This window comes from Pempheris klunzingeri, chromosome 8 (genome assembly GCF_042242105.1).
Source record: "Pempheris klunzingeri isolate RE-2024b chromosome 8, fPemKlu1.hap1, whole genome shotgun sequence".
NCBI classification, from domain to species: domain Eukaryota; kingdom Metazoa; phylum Chordata; class Actinopteri; order Acropomatiformes; family Pempheridae; genus Pempheris; species Pempheris klunzingeri.
In genome coordinates this window covers 17,422,319-17,443,952 of record NC_092019.1, presented here as the reverse complement: position 1 = coordinate 17,443,952, position 21,634 = coordinate 17,422,319, and the positions used below count along the sequence as shown (strand labels likewise).

The window sequence follows — 21,634 nt, the reverse complement described above, 5'->3', positions numbered from 1 at the left end:
GCAGCGCCAGGGATGAACTGAGCTTCTTTTGTGAGCGAGGCAGATGTATAGAGCTAGCTGGTGGAAAAGGGTACACATCAGAGAAATCTTCAGAGAAATGACAAAAGGCTAAAAGAGGCGTGTGAAGCACAGAGTGAGTTAATAATGGGACATGCAGATTCGAGTAAAAAAAAGGATGACGAACCACAATAAAATCCAATGAGATGACCGGGACAGATGAAAGATGTAAAAGTAAGAAGTTACATGATGGACAAACCGCAGGATTCAAACTGCCGCTGCCATCTGAGACACAAGGGCTTAACTAAAGATTTGTTTGAACTCTCCCTGCAGTTTGTTCTTGCCCTGTCTTCAATTTTCCCTCTTTTTTCTTCTTTAATCAGAGGTTGTGACTGGCCAAGGAGTAACCATTGCTGCAGCTGACTCTTGGGACAAGAGTTTGAGCCAGTGTGATTGAGAAAGTTTGAGGCAGTCTCCGTGAAATCAAAAACAACTTCCTGAAATGACTGAAGCCTCAACAGGGGGGGGAGATATAAAGATTACCGTGGAGCAGAGGAGGAGTGGGGCTCAGGAGCGAACAATCACACCTTCCAGCAGTTAGAGGATGTGCCAAAGTGGTCGAGAAGGAGTGTGAATCAATTGGAGTTGCAACACAGCAGAAATGAGTGTCTGTGCCTGAGTGGCTCCTCCAGACTTGTTCAGCACCACGGCCAGCTCCCTCATCTCTCTCACAGGCCGCCCGTTGAACAGAAAGCACAATACCATCCAGCAGATGAAACACATCCTGCTGCTTTCTAATGGATTTAGACTCAAACGAGAGGAACAAATTCGCCTCCTCGCCGCCCATGTATTGTGCTCACATCATCCCCAAAAACTCCTCCAAATAGCTGCTGCGGCTTTTGGAGAAATAGCCATTGTCGACTTGGGATTGAGATTGAGCGAAAAAATTCGGTTTGCCTGTTAGATTTGTGATAGCAATCCCATTTTAGCGCTCTGAGACAGGCCCCTCAGCTCCCTCACCCAGAAAGTAATGAGCCAATTGAATTGGTTAGATAGGAGCCACAAGGGGGACAAAAGGTTTAATTCTCTCTAATCTGTCACAATCTACAGACTGACATCACCTCGAAGCCTCACAGGAGAGAAAGACACACAGAGAAAGAGGGAGTGATGGATAAGAGAGGCTGCTGGAAACATCCAAGAAAAGCAGGAAGAGAGGACAGGAGGAGAGTGTTTAAGGCAGGAACAGCATGCAGCAGATATGGGTTAACACAGGGAAAGACCTTGGCCCAAAAAAAAAAAATGGAAGGAGTACCCAACATGGACGCGCACGACGGGGATGCGCCCACACCTGTGCTAAACTAACCAACCTTGACCATCCAACCTTGTGCAGCGTCTCAGACTGAGTCAGAGAGGCTGAAATCACTCGGCAGAAAATAAAAGACTTCACAACGACTAAACGTGGGTATCGTGACTCAATGGGTGGGTTTGCTCGTGATTTCTTTAAGCATTTCAGCTGCGCAGCCACACTCGCACCATTTTCACGGAGCCGACGGATAGTTAAACATTCACATTAATGTCTCCTGTGAACTACATGCGTGCGCCCGTGTCCTGGTGCTGGACCGACAGTGATGTGCGCATTGGATTGTTTAGACCCCCCCTCCCTCCTCCCCCTCCAGTGTCACACACACTCACACGCGGAGTTTGGAGATGATAAACAGAGCAGAGAACATGTGAGCGACCCGGACACGAAACTGGGATGAAATGGAAAAACTAAAGACGGCTAAAAAAGACCCGGCAATCAGGTAACATTTCACTGGGATGTTTCCTTCCGTGCGCTCACACGCGAAGATGAGCGGCTGTCTTTACGCTAACACGGCACGAGGGTTCGTTATGAATGCTGCTCTTTTCGCAGCTGTCATCACACACACACGCACACAACACACACATGCATATATTTTAAATGACTCAGGCAGGTTGAAAAGGCGTCATCGTCACAATTACTGCCAAGAAACACATAACTGTGGTTATCTGAAAGGAAAGATATACTCACCCTGCCACGAGAGTCGTGCGCACACGTCAGTAGCCAAGAAACCTCACAGCAGGGAGGCTTGGTGGATTTTAGTCTCTCTCTCTCTCTCTCTCTCTCTCCCCCTCCCTCTCTCTCTCTCTCTCTCTCTCTCCCTCTCTCTCTCTCTCCTGTGTGTTTTCCCTTAAGCCCCCTTACCCATTCTCCAAATCCCTCACTCTCTCTTTCACTCAGTCTGTCCCAGGCACTGCGGTGGATTGGTTCAGCGAGCCACTTTGGCTACAATAGAGACATAGCGGGAGCAGGAGGGAGAAGTGTTGGAGGGAGAGAGAGAGAGAGAGAGCGAGAGAGAGAGGGAGAGAGAGAGAGAGAGAGAGAGAGGGGAGGAGGAAGGGGGATCGTGTTAAACTATTTCTCATTGTCAAATAATTTGTTTTCTATGTTTTTCTTTCATTACAGTACACTATGCAGCAATGTAGTTGTGTAATGTTGCAGTTACAATGTGTAATTGTGTATTGTGCAGTGTGTATGGGGTTTAGTGTCTGCACTGTTGTGTAGTAATGTTCAGACACATTTTAAACCCATTTTGATCTATTTTATTGGTTCTATTATTACAGTTTTCATCAGTTTTATTTCTCGTGCCCATTAGTGTCAAGTTGTTCCTGATTTACATTTGTACCGTCTCATTATGATGAGCTTCTCATTCATCTGTAAAACACAAAATGGCACCAACTTGTAGGAAAAGCGCTCTACAAATAAAATTCAGCTGTTTGTTTGAAACCGTTTCTTGTTTGTTTTCTTTTCATTTTGACCTGATTTTACTTATTGTAAACCTTACAGGATTACAACATGCTTCAGCACCTCTCTGCTTAATTATGATCGTGCCTATAGGGCAGAATTCAGTTTGAAAAAGTCAAAAGAATGGAAAGGAAAGGGAAAATTAGATAGGGGCAATGAGTTTGGCTTGAAGGATGAAGAGGATGAAGGTTGCAAACTTAATTCCACATTATTCACATTTACAGTGTTCAGTGTCAAATTGAAGTAGTTTCAACACTTTCAACACTTTTATTCAACTCCACATTATGAGTGCAGATGAATGTCAGCAAAATGGCACAGATAGTACCCTCTCTGTCTTCCTTTGTCTCTTCATCCCTGTGCTCCTCTTCCTCTTGCCCCCACCTCCTTTGTCTCCTGTGGTCCATGTCCCTTGGTCTATTTTTAGCCGGCTGGTGGAGGAATCCTATATTTTTAGTAACGATATCAATAGTCTACAGCACACTCTGACCTCAGGGCATGAGCGAGAGAGAGAGGGAGAGAGAGAGAGAGAGAGAGAGAGAGAGAGAGGGAGGGAGGAGGGAGGGAGAGGGAGGTGAGAATGAGAGACTGAGGTGAGATAGAAAGAGAAGCGAAGGATGTAGAGATGGAGGAGGAAGAGGAGGATGCAGCAGTGAAGAAGAGGGATGGTATCATGTCATGGTGACAGTGATTGATGGACTGCACACACGACTCTGACCAGAGAGTGCTGGAGATCTTAGTTACACAAAGGCAGATACTGTCAAGGTTGGAGTAAGGTTGTGGTGAGGAGTTTAAAACCAGGCAGTCGACATCAGTTGTACATCATATCAGGAAAAAAAAGAGACCAAGTAGGATTTATCTTTTCAGAAAAGTGGCATTATGTTTTATTTTCTCTAAAATACCATATCCAAGCGTGAATTAACCGAGCTGACTCTCCTCACTACTGTATTTTTGATTGGCGACAATCACAAACTACTAAATATCCTCACCTGCCATTATAAAAGATAACATCACAGAAATCAATATGAAATTCCTCAAAACATTAAAGTCACATTTCTTGTTAGTTCAATTTTTTTAGACACAGCAACACAAAGAACATCAGGCCACCTGTTATGCTCAAAAATAGGGGTGCAATGTTGTGAAAATAAATATTTAAATCAGTTGAAATCTGTAAAACTGAGCCACGAGAAAACTCCAATAAAATAAAGCAAATATAAGATATTGTAAGAGAATATAAAGTGGGTGTAAAACACATCATAAAATTGATGCAGAGGCCAGGACATCACAAGACATGATACACGAATCAACAGACAACAGCAGGGGGTATATCAGAGAGATAATAGGAATAACAGCAAAACAACATAAATTCTGACAGCGTGATTTATGGATAATGACATAAAATAATGCAGTAAAGCATTTACGGTGCAGCACTGACAGACGAGACAAACAGAGATGAAGAGAGATGAAGGGCAGATAGAGAGGAAGGGAGGGAGGTAGAGAGGGAGATGGGAAGTTGATGAGATTTTAATGTGAAGGTCAACTTGTTATAACTGAGATCTCTATGGGGACATTAGTCCCATCATGATGCTGGAGGGGTTGGAGGAGGGAGGGAAGGAGGGAGGGAGGGAGGTGGGCAGGGCTGAAGGGGGAGGAGGAGAGAGTGTGAGGCTGCTTCGGAAGAGGAGGAGGCAGTGAAAGTGAGATGCCTGAGAGGTGGTTTTGCTGGTTCGACAACTACAGCACCACAGTAAATAGAGGGGTCAGCATCTTCAGTGTGAGTGTGTGTGTGTGTGTGTGTGTGTGTGTGTGTGCACATGCTTGAGATTGCACTTTTGAGTGTGTGTGTGTGTGTGTGAAAGTGAGGCAGAGGGAGTGAGCATGACAGGGAGGCGTGCGGAGAAGACAAAGTGAGACGCTGTGCATGTTTGTTCCTCAGCGGCTTCACACACAATCACAGAATGAGACACTTCACTGTTGTTGTTTCATGATTTTTTCAGTAAGTTTATTTCGATGTTCTTTTTCCAGCACGTGAAAACATAAGTTAACTCAACTAACAGATCCATAAATGCATAAATCGTCTATTGCATTACCTATTACTGTATTGAAGTATTGTGCGTTGTGACATTTGACCTCCACTCAAACTGAGCAAAGAAAATCAGATTAACTACTCTGACCTTTTACAGTTGGCCACTGTTAAAGGGAAACACACACATGCACCTAAAGCAGATATGTATGAGTTTGCTCCTCTGCGCGAGAAATGGTTATAATTATCATTATGCTGAAATAAGGTGTAAACAAATAGAATAAAATCATAAAGATGCTTTAAAGGCAATTAAACAGATTTCTGTGCGAAATCACCAGCTGTTTTGTGAGATAAGAGCATTGAAATATTAAACTGTATGTCTGCAGCCACCTGCCCTGCTAAGATAGAGTTTAATGACAGCGCTGCTACTATTTTTCCATGTATTGAACAGTCCCAGTGAGCCACACTTTTAATTATGCCCAATCAATGCTGTGAGTACATCACTACATAGCAAAGCAAAAGAGCTTTATGGTATACACCACAAAAACAGTACAGTACCTGCACATGCTTCCTGTTTCAGCTGGAGAAAACATTATTTAGAGGCATATTTTCTAAAATTGCATATACTGATACTGTATATTGCATTGTGGATAGACCTGACTCCACAGCTTGCTCAAGAATAATGAAGAAAAATAGATTAAAAAAAATGATGCATCCCAAACTGTGGCAGTAACGCAAGGACTTCCCCCCCAGTGATAACAGAGTGGGCATGAGCTGGTGGGGCGGCACTGTAGCGTACACTGACTGTCACATTATCTGTGCCCACTGCGTTATTTCAGCGTCTCAGAGGGTCATCGGAGGTCACTGGTGTGACGTTAAACTGAGAGGTTGGGTCAGGCCAGAGGAACCTGACAGAGCTCTTCCACAGGATGCCAGTCTAATGCAAAGTATTCGCTCAGTTTGCGCCATAGTCAAACACACACACACACACACACACACACACACACACACACACACACAGACTGAGATAGATATTTAGAAAGACACATTCTAGTGCTTTTGATGCTGAATCACTGTATTGTGTATAAATGAAATGCTTGACTGGAATATACCTGCTAAGAAACATTTTTAGTCGTGTAAGAACTGCAAAGTGAATAAAAAGTGACTTGTTTTGCCTATTCCATGTTCCGTATAGCTGCATGAGACAAACCTGGCTCAGAAATGTAATTGTTTTGTAAAATACAGCTTCTCAAAACACAAGATGATTCTAATCAGAGTAATGGAAAAAGTTTCAAATAAACTGGCTGTGAAGTTATACTTTAAAGGTATAATCTACACTATAGAAAACTAGTGGGTCAAAGCATTTCTTTCTAAAAACATTGCATGCAAAGAGATTCATTTATCAGGTTGATACTACAGTACTCTTACATCAAGTTAAGGGAAGTCTTACAAAAAACTCTAAGATGGAAATCTACAGTATAATACTGGCTTTGTTTTGCATCGCTGCAACATATTCTGTGACCATCAAGATAAAATACAAACATCAAAGAGAGTGCATGAATATAAAGGTGTCTTGGCATTTTCATGTAAACGTCAGAATTTGGTTATGAGAGGTGTCTTTAATACTCACTGCTAGTTCTCATGTTTAAATTCTTTGTTATAAAACTACTATGGGGGGGGGATAACAGGGTGGTTTGAGTACACTTGGAGGGGTTGGTTTGAGCCATTTTCAAACAGCGGTGAGAGGCGAGGGGGCAAAGTCTGGGTTAAGGAAAGAGAAGCCCTGGAAGTCTTCCTGGTTGATGGCAGCTAGTATATCCGGGTCGGAGGGAGTGAGTGCTGACGAAGCTGCTGTGAAGAACTTGTCGAAATTTTCGCCCTTTTTCCCACCCTGATGAAGAAGAGGAGAAGATCATATTCACACATTTGTGGTTAGTGGTGATTGTCTACACACTATTATCTTCCTCCTGAAAAAAGACACAACATAAGAAAAGTCGAATTATAAAAAGACTCCACCTCCATATCTCACTTTCTCACCCACACCCTCCTTTGCTCTCTTAGGATCTCTCCACCACACCTACAGTAGGAAGAAAGTTGCTCACGTCTCCTCCTGCTCCTTAGCAGTGTATGACAGCCGTTCTGCTGGATGATATGAATCTCATTTGGCTAATGGGCCTGGCCTCTAACCCCTGAGCATACTCAGCTCACTCAAGGCACACCTCACCATTGGCCAGTGGGGCTGCAAACTGGTGTGTGGCAGGCTAATGATGACATATATTTGCATATGGGAGGAGTAGGCAGAACCCCAAGGTCAGGGGGTCCTGCCTATTATGACTGGACTGTCTATTCCCAAGTGCTCAAAGCACATCTCTAGGAACAAGAAGAGGTGATGAAAGAGAGAAAAGAGAGGAGAGGGAGGGAGAGAGAGGGAGGGATAGGGCTATTTTAACAGAGAAGAGGGGATGAAATGGCCGATACACTGGACGGCTGAGAGAGGAAGCATGCTGGGAAATAGGGGAAAGCGTGGGAGTTTGAGAGAGAGGAAACAGATGGAAGAAAGTGACAGCTTCAATTCCCTAGTGTGACAGATCCAGAAAGAGAAAGGAAAAAGGGGGAGGAGAGTGACAAGAAAGAAAGAAAGAAAGAAAGAAAGAAAGACAGAAAGTCTGATGGGTCTATCAGACTAGTCCATCTGTTTAACTGACAGTTCTGGGTTTGAAGGGCGGCTGGATCTCCAGTCTCTCCAGACGGTCCCAGTCAATCCAGCGGAAGAACGGATGCTCCCTGATCTCTCTCTCTGCATCCTCTCCTCCACCCAGACGCTTGGTCGGCTGCTTCGTCAGAAGCTTGAAGAAAAGGAGGGAAAGTGGAAAAATAAAAAATAATGCAGGTGAATGCTTCCTGTTTATGTTCTTCTAGTAGTCAACAGTGTGCATGGAAATCTTTGCTATATTTCTAAATATGATTCAAATGTAATATCATGTTTCATTTCATTTTTCTGATTTACTTGTGCATTTATATTGACTGTGTGTGGACTTTAAAGGAATAGTTTGCAAGAAAACAAGAAAGTGGATGTCCAAAAATGTCAAAGAGTCATATGAGAAGACTGACACCACTCTCAAGTCTGTACAGTAAAAATGAAGCTACAGCCAGCAGTCTGTTAGCTTAGCTTAGCATAAAGAATGAAAATGAGGGAGTAACTAGCCTGGCTCTGTCTGAAGGTAACTGAATGTGCCTACCAGCATATCGAAAGCTCATCAAGTCGTTGTATCTCATTTGTTTATTCCGTACAAAAAGTGTAAAACTGGTTTATGTATGGAAGTATTTCTTGGCAGCAAGACTTCAGGGAGTCACTGTGTCAAGAAGTAGAAATAGTCGTAGCTAAACAGATGTGATGTGTTAATAAGTGAGATTTAGATTATTACCTTCAGACAGAGGCAGGCTAGTTTTCCCCCTGTTTCATGTGTTTAGGTTAAACTAAGCTAATGGTGGCTTCTGTGGCAAGAAAACACATGAGCATATTTACTAAAATGTTGAACTGTTCCTTTAAGTGGTCAACAATGAGTAGTGTTAGGCTTTGGTGTATATTTGAATATTATTCAAATATATAAATATGTCTTGGAAATGCAATATGATCTTCTGACACACATATGCATTTATCTTAGTTGCCTGCATGCTAAAAGTTTTATGAGTGAGTGAATTCTGACTTACTCCCTTGCAGATAGCGACAGCTTCACGAGAGAGACTTTTTGGGTATGCGACACTCTGCTCCATGATGGACTGAAACAGCTCCTCCTCGTCAATACCATCAAACGGCGGCTGGAAGGAAAAGATAGAGAGAGAAGGAAAAAAAAGAGAGTAACCATTAAGACGTGAGCAAATTGAAAGCAAATATATTGAAATTAAAGTTCTTCTGAAAGTCTTTTGAAGTGATTACAAAGAACAAGTACTGGAGGCTTAAGTGTCTGTGCACATGCGTCTATTGTTAGGATAAAGCTGAGTGTTACCTGTCCTGCCAGCATTTCATACAGCAGTACTCCATAGGACCACCAGTCTACTGCTTTATCATAGGGCTGATACGCCACAATCTGAAAAGGATGGAGAGAAAAGGAGAGGAGATAAAGGAGAAGAATGGCAGTGCAGAGATAAGGGAAGTTGAAAGAAGACAGGGAGAGTGAGAGAACGCGCAGTTGTAGCAGTCGGCTGCGCGGATGATATGCAGCTATCAGAGACAGCCTTAGTGAAAAGCAGAGACAGAGGAAAAGGGAAAGTATGGCATTAGGGAGGGTAAATGTATGAATGAGCTCAGGAATAATCAACACATGACTTTGGATTTGTGTGTTTGTGTTTGTCTGGTTGTGTGTTTGTGAGTTTGTGTGTGTGTGTGTGTTAGTGTGTTTGTTTGTTTCCCTGGTGTGTGAGTGTGTGTACAGGGTGGGGGAAGCACAGGGGAACAATTTCAAGCCCCTGGGGAAATATATTGTATCTCTTCCAAAATGGCAGATGCAGGAGAATCAATGGTTGTTTACATAAGAGAGTCAATACCCAGGGGTTCCATAGCAAGGTTTACAATATCAAAGACGTGCATAGCAGTCACATCCTCTCTTTCTCTCTATTTATTGGGTCTGTCTACTACAAATCTCCTTCAGTCTCTCTCTGAATTTAATTCGTCTGTGATAACTTAACCCAGAAACACACACATACATATTTCAAACAATTTGTAGGTTAAACATTGTTCAGCATACAGTTCAGACCAAAAGACAGTCAGACACAACCGCCTCCGCTGTTTTCAGGCTGAAATTCGCCTCAAAATCGATGAACCTTTTCATATTTTCTGCTCATTTTCAGTGGTTTTCAGAGTTAAACACCTTAACACTTGCCAATTATGGTAAGAAAAAGGCATAACCAGCAATATGAGGTCTCTGAAGGACAATCGACTACTATGCAACATTCTCATAGCACAAGCACACAGCACTGCTAATTGAATCATGTGAAGTTAATTATTCAAAAATGCTGACAAGGTCAGAGAGGACAGAGGAGATGAGAGGAGCTGCAGCGAAGCAACTTGCTGTCTCACAGCGCTGCAAAACAGGTCATGCAAATGAAGAGGGAGAGACAGGGGTGAAATGATGGGAAACAAGGGATCTGAGGAACAAATGAGGGAAGTTCAGGAGTGTGTCTGGACCGTAAAGTGAGGGCAGGGGTCTGCCTACCTCAGGGGCAATGTAGTCAGGGGTGCCGCAGAAGGTGCGTGTGGTGTCGTCCTCGAACATGCCCTCCCTGCACATCCCAAAGTCTGCTATCTTTATGTGGCCCTCGCTGTCAAGCAGCACATTATCCAGCTTTAGATCCCTGAGGAGGAAGGAGATTGATCACACGGGTATGAATCATTTTGATAGATAACATCTTTATAACAGTCATTAGCTTCAAAAGAAATGATAAATCTGTGTCACGTCTGCAGAGCAGTGACAGAGCCAAAGCAGGCCACGTTAGCTGGGCATCCCACTTCTCTACCTGTAGACGATGCCTTTGCTGTGAAGGAAGAGGAGGCCAATTGCTACCTCTGCTGCATAAAACCTGAAGGGAGAGAGAAAAGGGGGGGAGGTCACTACTGGTTGCTTTATCTTTCAGAAAATTGACCAAGGTTTTCAGCGAGGACGGAGGGAATGGAGCTCAAGGGGGTGATGAAAGGGAGAGCAACCAAATAGATGAAAGGCAGAAAGATGAAGAAAGAGAGCTGGAAATGAGCAACAGGGTAAGAATTAGTTTTAGATGATTGATCAAAGATTATTGATTAGATGAACAGCCAGAGGGAGGGAAACTGTAGATGAAAAGATGAGATTAGTGGGAGGAGAAAGTGGAGGGAAAGAGAAGAGGGCTGGTACTTGAGTTGATGATTTTTTCCCAGGTATAATGAACAAAGCTAGGAGATGACTGTATATGTAAAGGACCCGAGAATAAAAGAAAGGCAGGAAATGAGACTCTGTAGATGAGGAGTGTGATTAAAGGTAAAAGAAAGGAGCTTTTTGACTACATACGCTGCATGAGGCTCTTTGAACTTGCCAACTATCTGAATGTGAAACATCAGGTCTCCTCCGTTAACGTATTCCATCACATAATACAGACGGTCCTGCAGAAACAAAACACACCTATATAAACCCATTCTCCATGCATAATCATCTTTTATCCAAATTAAAAAGCAATCTGTTAAAACCTCTCCTCCAGGACCAAGGACCTTGTTAAAGAAAGCATGCTAATTATTTAATTTATTAATCGACATTCTCAGCCAGCCTGGACTGAAACAACTCCTGGGAGGACTGCGCAGCCAAAATGCCAGACAGGTTTATGGACAATTTAATGAAAGTTATGTGTTTCATTTAGGACCCTGTGCACCTTCTACACACACAGACATACACACACCTCGGTCTGGAAGGCGCAGTAGAGCGATGTGAGGAAGTGAGGGCGAGACGAAAGTGCCAGAACCCTCCTCTCCACCAGGGCGCTCTCCGTGTCCTCGTCCTGGAAGAGAACGTCTTTCTTCAACACTTTCACTGCAAACAGACGCTCGCTGCCTCGCTCCTCTGCCAGCAGCACCTGTATAGAGATGCAGAGTGGAGAGAAAGTTATATTAGCGACAAAAGATGATGTTTATTTATAGATAACACTACGCCAACTGTCTGGCATGACCAAAAGAAAAGAATGACTAGTACAACTGCTAAAGAAGCATTTTTAAATTCACTTCTTCACAAATCTCTCACACAGTTGGAAGAATAGCAGTCTGTGCATAAAACCAGGGATTTTCTTGAATGCATCTCTCACTCAAGCTTAATTTCTTACTCTGGATATTTATGCACGTACTGTAATGCTGCCAGTACTGAACATTTTTAAGGTCATTGTGTTATGAGTGACAAGGTGCTCCAGTTCGGAGAAAACTAGTTCTGCTGCTTTAATGAAATGATATGCTTTTTAGGCACATTTGCAACATTTTGGTGATTTTGTGCAAAGCTAGGACTTGCATCAAATGCTCGGTACTGAAAACGCATACACTGGTGAGAAAGTAAAATAGTGATTAGTTATTACATTATATGAACACATGCTTAAGGAAGTTCTACCACGTCATGGTGAAATAACTGCAGCAATGTGTAATCAAAGATCTTCTACGCCTGAAGATTCCAAGACACGTTAAATGTCATAAATGAAAAGACGATGCAGCTCTCGTGTTTTTATCAGACATTAAAAACACATTTAGCAGCTATTTTTGCTCTCTGGTGAAATTGGCAGCGAGTGGGTCGCACTAATGGTGTTGTAATTTTCTACCATGAGAGGCACGTGACCCGGGTTTTACTGTAGCTCACCGGAAATATAGAGAGCACTGGAAAGTGCTGACAACAACACTGTTTAAAATTGTCGAGCCAACCTGCAGTGCTGTTCTGTAATGGTCACTGACTGGTGGGGATAAATGATCTCATTTCACTTTCAAATAGTGGTGAATAGTACAGAAAATTACACGGTTTCATTTTTCAGAAATCAATACGACTACACAAAGCTGCTTGTGAAGAAGACTGTGTGTGTGCGTGCGTGTGTGTGTGTGCAGTGCTATTGATGAGCTGCCAGTCACTGAGAGAAATCCTGCCGTCCTCTGTGATCGTGTCTCCTGCTCTTCTCTGTGGTCTCAAACTAACTCAGATAAAAATGAGACACATCGCCCATATTATAATTCTTACAAACATAGTCACTTGTACTTTTTCCTGTTTTCCACTCTTGTTATCTCATTTCCTTTTTGGTCATTTGTTCACTTTCACAGTAATCCTCTCGTCTTTCTCTTTATCTCTGTCTGTCTGTCTGTCTCTTTCTCACTTCTCTTCACTCAGCAGCCCCGGGGTCTGTCTCTCCTTTCTCGGGTCGTGTTTTTTTTTTTTTTCCTCACGTCTTACGTAAGTCGATTCTATTTCTCCTGTCCTCTGTAGACTCGTCTCTGACAGTTATGAAACAGCACAGGGGGATTTCAGAGGAGGAAGAAGGACTCAAAACTACATTCTCTTCATTATGCCTCATCTACTGGGGAATTAAAGAGAAAATGGAGAGCAGAATCTCCCTTGAAATGAACACCTCCAAGAGGGCTGTCTGTCTGTGTGGCACGTAGGAAGGCAGCTTCAGCTCACGACTGCTGACAACAGTAAAGAAGAAGCTACAGGTTAAATGAATCATTTGGCAGTAGTTAGGGAGACAATGAGCATGTCTGGAGGTAAGGGTCTTTTTTTGCTTTGCCCAGGAGCCGCTGTATGAAATGCCACATGAAGGTCAGGCCCATCAATAGAATGAAGCATTTAATGCCAGGAATAATCTTTGTTGTTGTAGCATGAATGGCCTCTTTGATATCACTGTTGGATCAGAGGTGCTGATTGTGTGTAGAAAAGATGACATTTGATCTCAGTGGCTGCTTTGTTTACCTTGCCAAAGCTGCCTTTGCCCAGCACCATGAGAAAGTTGAAGTCGTGGATGCCCACTTTGACTTTGGCAGTGCCTGGGGTGTGGACAGGTGGACCGGATGCTACGGGGGCCGGGGACATGGCCACAGGGAACGGATCAGACAGCGAGACAGGCATTGCTTGAGGCAGAGAGGGTGTCGTAGCTTCTGGCTGAGGCTCCTGGAGAATGGCAGTGGGAGAGTAAAGAGATGGATGGCTGGATGCAGTCCAGCACACATACACACATAAAACTCTTTCCTACCCCTAGTTTTGGATTACAGTCAGGCAGAACAATCCTGCACCCTGGTGGAGACAGAGAGTAACAGGGAAGGGAGGGGACCGTATATAATTTATTATCTCATTATCTAGCTACAACACCAGACATAAATCTTCCGAGTTTTTTTTCTTCAGATAGAATTGTAAGCCAAGGAGACAACTCAAAATCCTGACCTAGTGTGAGCAGTGGCAGCTGCTGTTTATTAGATGTAGGTGTAGATGTAATTAGAGGCTGATAAAGGCTGTGCCAAGGCCGTAGGATAAACGGTCATTTGCATGGTAAAAAATAAAGGGCTGCTCCACTCACAGGAATAAATATCTATAGCTGTTGTTTTTGTTCGCCATGAGGATGAACTGGCGACTTGTTTTGTCCGTACTGGAGCAAGTTTCGTACCTGCAGGTCTGGGTCTGGCACAGGGATGTTGTAGTACTCTCCCTCATCTTGAGCCAGCAGTTTGAACCAACCGCTGATGGGACGCCTGAAGATCTCGCTCACTCCAAATGACAGCGCTCCCATGAAATCGTTCCTAGACGTGCGGTCCCAGTCCCACACCTCCACAGACAGTCGCCTGTCCCACTGGTGGCCGCGCACTGAACTGGAGAGACAAACACAAAAGCTCAAAATTCCTGGGGAGAGTTGGCTCACTGTGCAAGCAACACAACAGCGCACAAAGACACAGATGGAAATGATAGTTTATCTTATTTTTTCACCTTCATGACATTTTCAAAAGCAATCTAAAGCAATTTCCTAATCTCTCAATTCTGCTGAAGATCAGAACAATACAAACATAAAAGTGTTACAGGGTTAAAACTGTTTATGTACAATAAGCTGTATAAAGTCAGGGAACATCAACCTTTTATTCTTTTCTCTATTATTTGCTTTTGAATGTTCTTTTATATCAGTAATCCCTTTCATTTTCATTTTTTTTGCCTAAATCATTTTTTGTCCAGGACCCATGTACATTTTCAACCTTGTATTAAAGTTCACAAGGACTCACAAGGTGAAACTCTCATTCCAGACGGGATTGAGCGTTGAGCGGATGGTCTTGGTCTTCTGTTTGCTGTGGCTCTTCGGGTCTGGAATCAATTTCAGTTTGACATACGGGTCTGACAGGCCGTTTGGATCCATGGGCATCAGGTTACGAGCCTCCCGCACTGGAGAGAAAGCAGAATAATAGAAAGTACAGAGAGAGAAATCTTTCATTACCCGGGTAATCCTACTTTCTCTTTTCAAGCGACACTTCCCAGCGGGCCCTCTCACCTGTGACATAGACATCCTCCTTCTCTCCTCTGATGGTCAGGTGGATCCTTCCTCTCTTCTCTGTATGGTCTTGGCCGCAGAGACTGGGCACACTGGTCTCACACCGTCGATGGACATTCATGTCACAACCTCACAATACAAAGATACACATACACAAGTATGAACAAACACATGCATAAGCACTTTATCTTTTCAAAGACTGTCTAATTAAAGTCAAAATACCAAAAATGTAGTTTGAATATATACACACAGGCATATCTTGTTTTTGTCACTTTAGGACGGTGGATGTGGCATTCACTTACATTATATTTACTCCCCAGAGACTGACCATAACCATAATCACTGCATGGCTAACACAAACCTTGATCCTAACCTTACAGGAATACTTAGACATTTTGGGAAATACAGTTATTCGCTTTCTTGTTCATATTTTGATGAAAATCTTGATACAACTGTCATGTCTAACCTGTACTTATAAGTCTTCAGCCAGCAGCTGGTTATCTTAGCTTAGCATAAAGACTGTAAAAAGAGAGAAACAGCTAAGGTACCACAAGTTTTGCCTATCAGCAGCTTTAAAGCTCAGTAATTAACACATTATAAGTAATTTTTTTAGTGGGTACAAAAGCCCAGGTATAAAAATGACAGGGAGTAATTGTACAGGGGTTATGTATATATATATGTAGACTCTGCTGGTTGCTCCTCATCTCCTCATCTAACTCTCAGCAAGAAACTAATTTTGTCTGGAACAGCTTTTTTCCCCGGCTGGGAGGTGAGCCTCAATATTGTGCCTATGTGAACTGATATCCCCACAACATGATTAATACAAGTACACACACACAGATTTAGTACACTGCTATATGTGGTAAAACTCACAGGTACATTTCATGCCCTGATGTATGAGGCCGTACAGCAACGAGCCACAGTGGTCGCAGAAGGTGGGACTGGAGTAGGTCTGGATCTTAAATGTGTGTCGACTCTTCAGGTCCTGAGTACAACAGAAATAATCCGCATTGAGAATTCACACACACACACACACACACACACACACACACACATACACACACACAGTGTGACCATGGGATAAACTGTGAACACACACACATCTACACACATGCTTGCAGAGTATGATTAGTGGAGAGATGTTGAGTGGGGTATTCATGGACAAGCCAATTAGATTTCTCCACTGGGAGAGGACATATAAATGAGAGTGCATCTAGGCAAGGCTGATTGTGAGTGTGTGAATGTGTGTGCGAATACACTGTGCAGAGAAGGATGAATCATTTTTATCTCTCTGCAGCTCATCAGACCCCACCACCACCACTCTCCATACACCACCACCTTCTCCCAAACTGCTTTCCCTCCCTCAACGCTGTGAGCCGCTATTTAAAAAACACCGTCACCCTGTTTTCTCTTCTGTCTCTGTGTGTGTTCCTTTCACTCTCTCATCTTTTTCACTCAAACACACACACACACACACACACACACACACACACACACACACACACACACACACACACACACACACACACACACACACACACACACACACACACTCCCCTTGACCTCATTTCTGAGGCAGTTTATTTGGCTGGCAGGAAAAAAAACCTGAAGAAAAGACAAATCTCCCTGAAATCCTCAAAATGCCACAGAGAGGAAGACTGAGCAGTCTGTTGCTCTCTCCCCCCTCTAATTCTCCCTCTTATCAGTCCCTCCCACCCTCCACCTGTATCTCCCCCACTCTCTATCTCCAACTCCCTGTATCTCTGAGGCCTTGTAGGTTGACATGACATGAGTGCACATGTCACAGATGGGACAAGACTCTGCGATGCAAAGGATGTATGCATTGACGGATGAGTCATGCACACGTGCTACTTGCAATGGGCGGATGGATAAATATGATGATGGTAAATCTTGACTAAAATGGAAAACAAGGAAATAAGAGGAAAGTACAAGTGAAAGCACTACAACGTATGTGCTGACACATCTGCTCACATCTGGTTTGGGACACGCCACAGAGCCAGGACAAGTGAAGGTCACGAACTCGTGACATCTTTTGTGGACCACAAAACTGCAAACTGGAGGAAAGAAAGATGGAGAAAAATATCCTCAAAAATAAATTGGTCACACTGAGGAGATTAAATACTGTGGAAAAAGACAATAACACAGAGTTTATCTTTACCTTGACATTGGAATCCCTGTTTGCCGATGCCCCTGAGTAAAAAAGGCACATGGATTAAGACACAAATACAATTTCCTCTACTTCTCTTTAAGGTGAGATATTATTCTCAGCCAGAGGGGTAAAGATAATGCTGCTAAGACAGAGATAGGCCTGTTGCATTATTCCGTCCTGTATTAAGACCAACTGACATGCAGACACAAGCTGAGAACAAACTCGGTCTCATCAAAAAACAAACACCACCCGCTGTGTTAGAGGAGTCATTATCTGTGAAGTCTGAGTGTCGTTCCTTTCCAGGCCACACTGCTGACCAGGTCAAGTAGAGCAGTGTTAGTCATTGTCACGCATACACACACACACATACACAAGATTCTCCTGTTTCCAGAACCGCGGCGTTGGCTTGTTTCCTGTATCTCCTTAGAGCTTTAATTGAATAATTAAAACGATTGATTGACTAAAGAGTCCACTCAGCAGCTTGCCTGCTGTGAATCAAGTTTTGATTGGGAGGTTTAAAAAGGCAAGATGAACAAGACACCACTGAGAACTCCTCCACAATCACAGTGGAGGCCCTGTGGTTCATCGGAAACTGACCATAATCACTGATCTAAAATCAGTTCTCCATCTGGCTGGGTAATAATTAAAGATGGGGTTGCCGAGGGTAATCTGATCCTTGATCAGCATTCAACAGAGGTCTCTGTCTGCAGCATCGAGTGAATTGAGGCCAGTTCTGCTTTTTGACCAGCAGAGAGCATTATAGAACCAGGTATGGATTTGGAGAGAATCCACAGTGATGCTTACTGATATCACAGGGAATTCACTGCATTTAAAATTCAATGGTGCATTGAAAACATCTCCAACACATGCAGTTAAATAAAGACGTTGCCATAAAACTACTAATACTCAAAAATACTCAGGGTGTTTTAGTATTGATTACAAACTGAAATACATTTCAGAAAGGGAAAAAAAAATGGACCTTGTCTTTGCAGTGGGCATTATTCACTGAAGACCTTTTGGCACGTCACAGCAGAATAGACACTGGTGTAAATAATACAATTAATGATGGCTAAATTCCATTCAGCTGCTTAAGCGTAGACCCCTGCTATGGGCCACATTGGCTCACTGTCCCACTGTCTTTGGCTTACTAGGATACAGAGCCATGATTAATGTTATTAGCAACATTGGTGGTTTTCCAACTAAAAGTAAAAATGCCTGCTGTGAACAAGGCCTGTTGAGTCTGTCCTATTTGATGTATACCACTTTCAGTGTTAGAATCAGTGTTTTTAACTTCTACCCTTACAAACAACATGTTACTGACTCCATCCACACATAAGATGAAACTGTGGCACCAATGTCACTTTTCTCCTTTTGAGACAATTCCACTCAATTCTATCAGAGTCAGACGTGATAAATAAGATATTTATATTTCAAAATTAGAACTATCTTTCCTTAGTCATTAATTAATCTGCCAATCCCCTCTGGGGCTTCAACACCCAGGTTGCCTTCCTATGTGAAGGAAAAGAGTTTTCACCCTGAGCTAAGTGCTGCTACCGCGGCCAAGACAGCAGCCAGTTGGAGAAATGTCCTGAAAACTACCCAGAGGCTGCTGGCACATGCACCACCCTGCATCTGACATACACGCCCACCATATGTCCAAACACACACACACACACACACACACACACACACACACACTTAAACACTCAACTACTCACAAACACTGCCACAGCTTCACTGATCAGGACAAGCTCACTGTACGGTTGTTGGTCTATATAAAAGTCACATTTACACTAATAAACATGTCGGCTTGTCAGAGGTCAGATGTTACACTTAGGCAGTAGAGCTTAGCTTGACTATTTCTTTTTCCTTCTTTATTCCTCTCTATTCATCATTTGTGTGTTTCATGTGTATTCATGTGTAAATGCTTCACAGAAAAAACCATAATCCTTGTCCTGTGAAAAACATTCTTATTTTCAGGTTTGTGACCATGCATTTCTTTAACTTTCTTTTTTTCCATTTTTGTAATGATTCATTCCATTATTATCAAATGGAAGAAGTATTTTCTAATCTGTATCAAAATCTCTTTAAACCCATAACACGTTTTTTTTTGTTTTTTTTAAATCATCAGCGATGCTTACTAATAGTTCATTTTACTGCTTATACTTGATTTATAGTACTTAATATGTTCTGATTAAACCTGTTGTATTTACACTAAAGGAGCACTCCGATTTTACACACAACCTTCAGTTTACTCACACAGGAACTCCTAGTGCTACTCAGCCTGTAAAAACATTTCTATAATGTCTTCTGAAAAATAACCCTAATGGTGGCAGGATGGCGGGATAATAAATAAATAATAAACCTGCTACTGAGATGCATTATGGAATTGTAAGATCCAGCATTTTTGGAGCTGGGCCCATACTAAACATTCAGTAAATCACGGCCAATTTTGACCACTCTCACTTTATTCTGTTCCACAACTTTATGGAAGTGGCATACTAAATCTCTGGGGTAGCCCTTTGGGTGTGTTTGGGCATATTTGTATGTTCTGTAACTCTGTGTAAGCACGCATTCATCCTGAAGAAGCTGTGTCCTAATTGTGTTTATGTTATGTGTGTATCTCTGCATGCGTGTGAGCACATGCAGTTCCTAAAGTAACTTGTGTGTAGTGTGGGCTGTAGTGTGGAGGTGAGGTTATGTGATCAGATCAGGTCAGTGTGGTGGCTACAGAGTGTAGGCAGCTGGATCTGGTGAAAGACAGGAAAAGTGCAAAGAAAGTCAGGAGTAGTGGGATGCCTGAGGAGGCGGCTTATGAACTGCCGGGTTGGTTTCTGTTTAAATGTACAGCTGTGTGTGTGTGTGTGTGTGTGTGTGTGTGTTGATGTGTGTTGATGTGTGCGTATTACCAGATGAAGTCGGTGCAGTGGCTGCAGAAGGTGGGCTGTTTGAAGAAGCGGGCTGTGAACTGATGGTCTTTCACCTCGACAATCCTCTTGTGTTTAAGCGCTCCCTTCCTCTGGAACACGGGCACCCTGGGTGGAGGGGAGAGCGGCGAGGGCAGAGGGGAGGCACCGGGGGAGGTTGCCGATGTAGGGGAGGCCAGTGTCAGCGGGGAGAGGGACAGGGAAGGGGAGACCGGAGTCGACATGTTGCCTGGAGGGTACAGTAGAGAGAGGAGAGGGGGAGGGAGAGAGGGGATAGATGATGAGTGCCAGTAAGGAGGGTATAGAGTTGTACAGGCAAAAGACCTTGAACATGGGAGGGGGAGGAGGGGGAAGAAGCAAGGACAGGGAAGAGGAGCAGGAGGAGGAGGGATGGAAAGTGTAATGGGTCATGGTTGAGACAGGAGTTGTATTAATGGCACATGGGATGTAGGGTAGGGAGCCGTGAGGGAGTGACGTCATGGAGGGAAAGATCGAGAAGGGATGAACGGACCGGAAGTGCAGAGGAAGATGGAGGGAGCACAGGGAAAGTGACAGGGATGAGAGTGCAAGAGAAAAGAGAGGTGTAATGAGGGAGACAGGGAGGTTAATTCACATACAGAGACAGAGCTCTCCTAGGAGACTCAGACGCTAAATGATTAGTGCAACTCAGCGTGTGTCCCACATACTGCCTGTCCATTTTACCTACATGTCCCTCTCTGTGCACCCCTTATATCTCCATCTCCCTGGCAGCTATGACCACCCCCCCTCCAACCCCACCCCCTGGTCGTCATGTCAACTGTACCTCCTGTTGCCATGTCAACAACACCCCCACCACCTGCTCCAATATTAGAGCCTGTATCCTCTCTTGACTTCCTGCCTGCCCTTATTAGCAATTAGTCCCATTTCTGAAGTAAAGTTTGAACCAGAATAATATGTATATGTCTATAGGGAGCAAGATGTGCTGGAAAAAGTGCAAAATGGCAAATATTAACTGGAGAGATTGTGGTGCAAGAGTTGTGCGCTACTAAATGATAAATGAAACACCAACAGAGATTTAATGAATAAATAAATAAGCCTATAGCAAAAAAAAAAAAAAGAAACGATGTTAGTAAAAAAATGTGATGAAATGCTGGTGTCTCAGCAAAGAAGTAAGAGCAAATCAATCAAAAGGGTGAAAGAGGAGATCGGTGGGAAAAAAACGGCACAGTACTCAGAAATTAGTGAAAAAAATGACAAGAAGAAAAATATGTTCTAAAGATGTGTGCAGACCCAAACGGCGAAGAATGTAAAGACACAATACCTGAATTGGTGGTGATTTTGGAGGAAAGGCTCGGCTGGAGGACAGCTTTCTTGTCTTCCTCTCCCCCTCTCTTCTCTTCGTTTGGCTCACCTCAAAAGAAAGGCTAAGGTGTCACACCTGTAGTTGGTCACCTCAAAAAAAAAAGAGAAAGACGGGAAGAAAAGACAGAGACACCAAAAGAAGCAATGTTGTGGCAAGAAGAAAAGAGTCAGCCAAAAAAAAAGAAACGAAAAACCAATTGCAACAAAAAGAGAAAGCAACAAGCGTTTTGAAAGATTCAAGCTTTCTAGGAAGCAAAGACAGGAGAGTGAGGTGGTATATATCCGTTAACCCAGAGGCAGGGTGAGGAGGAGGACGAGATAGAGAGGTGGTATTCTCTTTCCAAGATTGA

At 43.2% G+C, this 21,634-nt stretch overlaps 1 protein-coding gene across 1 annotated transcript; it reads right to left on the bottom strand.

The window, feature by feature from the left end:
* Positions 1-6,570: 6,570 nt before the first annotated feature.
* Positions 6,571-20,167, bottom strand: prkcg (protein kinase C, gamma). Its single transcript, XM_070834710.1, has 16 exons — positions 19,926-20,167; positions 17,026-17,057; positions 16,839-16,921; positions 15,720-15,831; positions 14,847-14,975; positions 14,584-14,740; positions 13,980-14,181; positions 13,292-13,489; positions 11,262-11,435; positions 10,880-10,971; positions 10,356-10,418; positions 10,055-10,193; positions 8,849-8,929; positions 8,553-8,660; positions 7,547-7,687; positions 6,571-6,732 (listed from the first exon to the last, which is right to left on the bottom strand). The coding sequence occupies exons 1-16, from the start codon at positions 20,165-20,167 to the stop codon at positions 6,571-6,573; spliced, it is 2,115 nt and encodes a 704-aa protein (XP_070690811.1).
* Between the last annotated feature and the right edge of the window lie 1,467 nt (positions 20,168-21,634).

Coding starts and splice junctions, on each gene's coding strand:
- prkcg (XM_070834710.1), bottom strand. CDS start 20,167: ATGTCGACTCCGGTCTCCCCTTCCCTGTCCCTCTCCCCGCTGACACTG. Junction 8,930..10,054: donor CTGACTACATTGCCCCTGAG/GTAGGCAGACCC, acceptor CATCCTTTTCAG/ATTGTGGCGTATCAGCCCTA. Junction 8,661..8,848: donor ATGAAATGCTGGCAGGACAG/GTAACACTCAGC, acceptor TTTTCCTTCCAG/CCGCCGTTTGATGGTATTGA.